The 6,119-nt window shown below is 46.7% G+C and overlaps 1 protein-coding gene across 1 annotated transcript in view; it reads right to left on the bottom strand.

Moving 5' to 3' along the window:
• BCAP31 (B-cell receptor-associated protein 31) overlaps nt 1-5,625 on the bottom strand; it is a 24,336-nt gene extending 18,711 nt beyond the window's left edge. The window contains exons 1-3 of the mRNA XM_005886146.2: nt 5,535-5,625; nt 5,261-5,396; nt 2,558-2,658 (exon numbers count right to left, since the gene is read on the bottom strand). Coding sequence (XP_005886208.1) covers nt 2,558-2,658; nt 5,261-5,352 — 193 coding nt within the window. The 5' untranslated portion in view covers nt 5,353-5,396; nt 5,535-5,625. The remainder of the gene's footprint in view (nt 1-2,557; nt 2,659-5,260; nt 5,397-5,534) is intronic.
• Nucleotides 5,626-6,119: the final 494 nt, after the last annotated feature.

The raw sequence follows: 6,119 nt of genomic DNA, 5'->3' as shown, positions 1-6,119 counted from the left end.
CTTTTTTTAAAAAATACATTTTATTGATTTTTTACAGAGAGGAAGGGAGAGGGATAGAGAGTTAGAAACATCGATGAGAGAGAAGCATCGATCAGCTGCCTCCTGCACACCCCCACCGGAGATGTGCCTGCAACCAAGGTACATGCCCTTGACCGGAATGGAACCCGGGACTCTTCAGTCCCCAGGCCGACGCTCTATCCAGTGAGCCAAACCAGCTAGGGCAATACTACACTACTTTACATAAGAGACTTGAGCATCCATGGAATTTGGTATCCATTGGGGTCCTGGAACCAATTCCCCAGGGACGACTATATTACACAATCTTTAAAAAGAATGCAACTGCTGTAACAAGATGTCTAAGATACAATAAGTGGAAAAATGCACGCTCCAACACGTGTGTAGTATATTAACAAAGACATCAGCACAGAAAATGCCTATGGAACTGTGCAATAAAGCATTAATGATGGTTATCTGTGAGATATGGAACTATGGTGAGACACGGAACTGTGGAAGAGTTTAACTTTTTAGGTTAAGTTTCTGAATTTTTAAAAATATTATTTTTGTGATTTAAAGAAAGCATATTTTTCTACACTGTCATCAGCAACTAGGAACCCCACCATCTTAAGGACCACATTGGCCTATGGCAAAGAGCAGATTGGGGATGGTGGTGTTAACCTATACTAGCCCAAGCCACACAACAGCGTGCTGCTCTCCCTATCTCGGGCCTCAAACCCAGGGCAATTGACCCTGGACCCTCATCAAGCCCACTCCCCAGTCAGATCTGCCCTAGGCCCCTCTCAGTGAAGACTAGGAGCCAGCCAGGACTACAGCTCTAGTTGGTATGCCCATCACCTTTCACTAGTATTTACTACTAGCGAACATTTATGTTTGTAGAAGACTCTACAGACATCTCTAGATTACAATTCTTACCATTAGGGCAGGAAGCAGCCTGTCACCATAGCGGAATTTGTCTCTCTAGAACTTTCGAGCAATTCCCCAACTCCAAAAAAGAAGAGTGACGACTTTGCTAACTATTGGGTTCTCTGTAAGGGGCCTTCCTGGCCCACTTCGGTGTGTTAGGAAATGGAGAGCTCCTAGAGTCTGGTTTGCAGAAGGGCACAGCGCAGAGGAAATACCCCTAGCACAGTCCCTCCCCATCCCAATTCTCACCCCTACCCCACATTCAAAAGCAAAAGCACAAGAAAAGCCTGACTTTTCGTGCTCAGGGGATGAAGTTCATATTCCCTACCCCTGCGGGCTCAGAGGCTGCTCAGGGAGAGGACCCTGATCAGAAAGAGCTACCTCACGGTGGAGACTTACCAAGTATTTCAACAGCAAGGTATGCGGGCAGCTGGCACCCACCCTACATGGCTGAGAATAAGCAGGCCACACCTGGCCTATGCAGAGGTATTCCTGCCTGAACACATCCCGTCAGGCCCTGAGACATTTAGGAAAGATAAATGCCTAACACAGTAGCTAGAGGGTGGGGCCATGCAAGTTCCCCTAAACTATAGGGCACCTTGGCCTCCCACCCCCTGCTGCATTTCTTTTTTTTAATATGGTTTTTTATTGTTGTTGTTTTTTTTTTCATTGATTTTAGAGAGGGAGGGAGGGAAACATCAATGTGAGAGAGAAACAGATCAGCTGCCTCCTACTTGGGATCAAGCCAGCAACCCGGGCATGTGTCCTGACTAGTAGGAATCTAACCGGTGACCTTTTGGCACACCGAACAAGGCCCAATCAATTGAGCCACACCAGCCAGGGGCCCCTGCTGCATTTCTGACGTGGACTGGGAAGAGAGGAGTGCTCTGAGCTTAAGCAAGCACACCTTGGAGACAGGACCACAGTCTGTGGCAGAGTCGAGCCAATATTGGAGTCCAAGCTTCACTAATTCTGCTGGTCTCTGAATAATCATGCTACCAGAATGTCGCAAAATGTTTGCCTTCCATCTTAGTACCACCTGGCCCCAGACCCCATCCCTGGCATACCTGAGGACAAGTTTATCTTTCAAGCCCCTGCTAGTGTGCACCTCAATGTGGGGTTTATAGAACTTCAGAGCTGGAAGAACCTGGAAAGACCTGAAGTTCAGACCTCTTGGTCATCCCTATACTACAGGACACAGCAGCTTCTTTCCCAGCTAGGCTCCCTGTCTACTTGGTCACTCATTCCCCTAATCATGGCCTATTTCAGGCATGGAGGGAGAGACTGATGCTACTAAGTGACTGGAGAGCAGTACTACTTAGACCAAGGTCAGCAAGGGCCAATAAAGTTTCTCTTGGTTTCAATTCTGGAATGACCCAGAGGAGCTGCCCCAGAGACATGAAGTGGTCAGCACAGGGTCCACAAAGACTGCTGGTCAAAGTGAAGGCCCTGCCAAGTACCCTTTTTGTGGAGGAAGAGAGTCTCTCCCCCCAAGAGAAAGACAGAGACACTTAAGTGGTCTGTCTCTGAAAAGCCAAAACTGTATGCTACACGTGAAACATGGCACCGAGCTTTACAGCAAAGGCCACGGCAAGAGTGTAGGTCAGGTAGCTGGCCTCTGCCACAGGTCACTCACCAATGACCAGCAGCACAAGGATGGCAATGAGAACGACAAAGAAGGTGTTGCTATAGGTCACTACCAATTCCACCAGGCGGGACTTAAATATCTTCTGCCATCTGTGAAGAAAACAAAAAGACAGGGGCTGTAGAGAAAGAACACACTTGGGCTCTGGGTCTTAAGAACAGAAACCCAGTTTTGCAGTCTTCTCCAATGGCTGAATATCCCATACAGACTCAGACTCAGATGCTTCATTTTTCCAATTTACGACATCCGTTCAAGAGTGGTTAAGCCCAACTGGCATGGCTCAGTGACTGAGCATCGACCTATGAACCAGGAGATCATGGCTCAATTCCCAGTCAGGGCACATGCCCGGGTTACAGGCTCAATCCCCATTGGGGGGGCATCCTGGAGGCAGCCAATCAATGATTCTCTCTCATCATTGATATTTCTATCTCTCTCTCTCTCCCTCTCCCTTCCTCTCTGAAATAAATTTTTTAAGTGGTTAAAAAAGATGCTTGTCCATAAATAGAAATTTCTAGAACACCAGTCATAAACACTGGTAGTCACTGGGGAAGGAAATGGGAAACTTACTTTCCACTGCATTTCTCTATGTAGTCTTCAAAATGCTTGTCACATAAATATTATTTAAGTTGTTTTTCCATGTGAGCAATTTTTTGTTCATCTAGAATCCCACCACTCTGGATTATTATGAAGCAGACCCAACCTCCCTTCATTTCCCTTCACAAATACCTCAGGATGTAGCTCTATCAGAGAAGAGCCTTCGAAAATGGTTAATGTAATCACAATGCCATCACCAAACCTCAAGAAAATCAGTAAGTAGCCCTCACTATCAGAGCCAGAATCCCACAGTCCAATTGTTGCATTTTTAAACAGCTGGCTTGTTTGAGTCCAGAGACAAGGCTCTAATTCTGCATTTAGTTGAAAAGTATCAAAAAAAGAGAAAGGCCGAAACCGGTTTGGCTCAGTGGATAGAGCGTCAGCCTGCGGACTGAAAGGTCCCGGGTTCGATTCCGGTCAAGGGCATGTACGATGTTTCTCTCTCATCGATGTTTCTGACTCTCTATCTCTCTCCCTTCCTCTCTGTAAAAAATCAATAAAATATATTTTAAAAAAAAAAAGAGAGAAAGAAAAGTATCTTAAATCTCTCCTACTCTATGAGCCCTTCCCTTGGCCACTTTTGTTTTCTTTCCCAATTTACTTTATGCAAAAACCAGGTTGTTCAGCCTACAAAGCCTCCCAGATAGCAGCTCCCAGGAGGCCTCTGTTTTTGTATTTCTTCCAAATTGTATGAGGTATGAAGATTCAAGATATGGTTTTGGGCAAAAAATATTCCTTAGGTAGTGCTATATACTTTCTATAGTATCACATCAGGTATATGCGTTTTCATTAAAAACAGCTTTTTAAAAAATATTTTTTATTGATTTCAAAGAGGATGGGAGAGGGAGAGAGAACCAACGATGACTGACTGCATCCTGCAGAACTCTACGGGGGATCAAGCCGCAACCCAGGCATATGCCCTGAACGGGAATGAAACCATAACCTCCTGGTTCATGGGTCAATGCTCAACTGAGCCACACGGGCCAGGCTAAAAACAGTTTTAAAAAATATCTTTGGAGCCCTAGCCGGGTGGCTTAGTTGGCTAGAGCATTGCCCCATACACCAAAAAGCTATGGGTTCAATTCCCCATCCCTAAGTGAACATACTTAGGTCGAGGATTCGATCCCAGATTGGGCACATATGGGAGGCAACTAATGGATATTTCTCTCACATCAATGTTTGTTTCTCTCTCTCTCTCTCTTTCTCTCCAAAAATCAATAAAAACATATCCTCAGGTAAGGATTTAAAAAATATTGCCCTGGCTGGTATTCTCAGTGATTAGAGCATTGGCCGGCCCACCAAGGGGTCACAGTTTCAATTCCTGGCCCTAGTCAGGGCACATGGGGGAGGCAACCAATCAGTGTGTCTCTCTCACATTGATTTTGTTTCTCGTGGGGGGGGGCAATGGGTAGATAAGGACACATATGTATTACCTTAATCAATAAAGAAAGAAAATGTTTAAAAAAATCAATGGAAAAATATGCTTGGGTGAGAATTAACAAAAAAATATATATATATCTGTGGAGTCTCAGCCTCATTTGTAATGTTCTAATTTAAGTCAGAACGTGTTCATATGTTATATGCAATTAAAAATTAATTAACTTTTAACAGGTCCTCTGTTCACTGAAAGAGAATATGGCTTCACCCTGCATAGGCTGAGTAATGCTCATGAGGCTACTACGCAATGCCAGTGAGAGTAGTTTAGTAGGACAAAAGTCACCAAATAAGCAACAACGTGACCCCGTGGTGCAAGTCTTCCAGATCCCGCATTTGCCATCCTCCAAACCCCAGGGACCCAAGAGGAAGCAGGAAGGCATCATTCCCAGAAACGTAACTAGAGCTAGGTCTTCTTCCCTTTGGGACATTCAGAAGACCAGAGGCAGGGTGCACAGGAAAGGAACTCAACAAGATATGACAAAGCAGAACGGTGTGAAAGGTTGGCAGTAGTAAACACAACCCCTGCCACCCCCACCCCAGACACGTTCTACCTGTTTCTGTCTGGCCCTAATTCCAGGGTCTACCAATTTTACACACATAAGCTTTGGGGCTTGGCAACAGTCTCGTTCTTATATGCCTGCCTGCTTGTTCCACAGGCCGTACCTTTTGGGTGAAATGAAGGGAATGCAGAGAAGCAGCACAGCAAAGACCTCTGCATAGAGGAAGGTGGCAACTGCAGTCCACTGCAGGCTCATTCTGTTGCTAGAAGATTTTCAACAGGGAGATGTGAGCTTCTTTTCTACGGGGCACAGAACGAACAGGAGTCATGAAAACTGGACAGCCATGCTACCCTGGAAAAGGGGCGCCACTCAGCAGGGAGACTTAAGCATTCATGCACAAAGGCCTGCCCAACTTCCACCTGCCGGGGCGGAGTTACTTTGCTGTCCCCTCCAGTATGTGCGTCAACATGTCCAGAGCCACCTTCTGGACAATTCCTTTCCCCAGGGAGTCCAAGGGACACCTTGTACCTGTTTAAGTGGGAACGTGTTTTTAACAAAGATTATATAGATAGGAGAAAATTCTCAACACCCATCAGGCCCGCTCCCTTCCCAGAGACGGGAAGCTCTAGGCAGAGACTCCCAGCTCCCAGCCCGCTCCGCGGCGGCAATATTTCAGAAACGCAGTTTCTCCAAAAGCGAGGGCACCCCCCCCCAACCAGTCCCGGGAGGCACTTCCCTAAAACCAGCAGCTCCCTCTGGGGCTAGAGCGGAGCTTAACAGGCTTCCAGACTGCCGGCGTCTGCCTCCGATGGGACTGGAGGACTCGGAGTACCTCAAAAAGCCCACAAGAGCGACTCCTAGAGGGCGGGAGTCAAGCGACATCAAGGGCCAAGAGCAAATGCAGGTCTCGGCTAAGTACCTCACCGCTGCATCCAGAGAAACTTCTAGAAGCAACTGTCTACTCAGAAGCCGGAGGAGACCCTCCCGGCGGCCTGCGGTCGGCCAGTCTCACCTGACGCCGC

The sequence above is a fragment of the Myotis brandtii genome, unplaced genomic scaffold (genome assembly GCF_000412655.1).
Source record: "Myotis brandtii unplaced genomic scaffold, ASM41265v1 scaffold959, whole genome shotgun sequence".
Lineage (NCBI taxonomy): Eukaryota > Metazoa > Chordata > Mammalia > Chiroptera > Vespertilionidae > Myotis > Myotis brandtii.
This window is presented reverse-complemented; position numbering and strand designations above follow the sequence as displayed.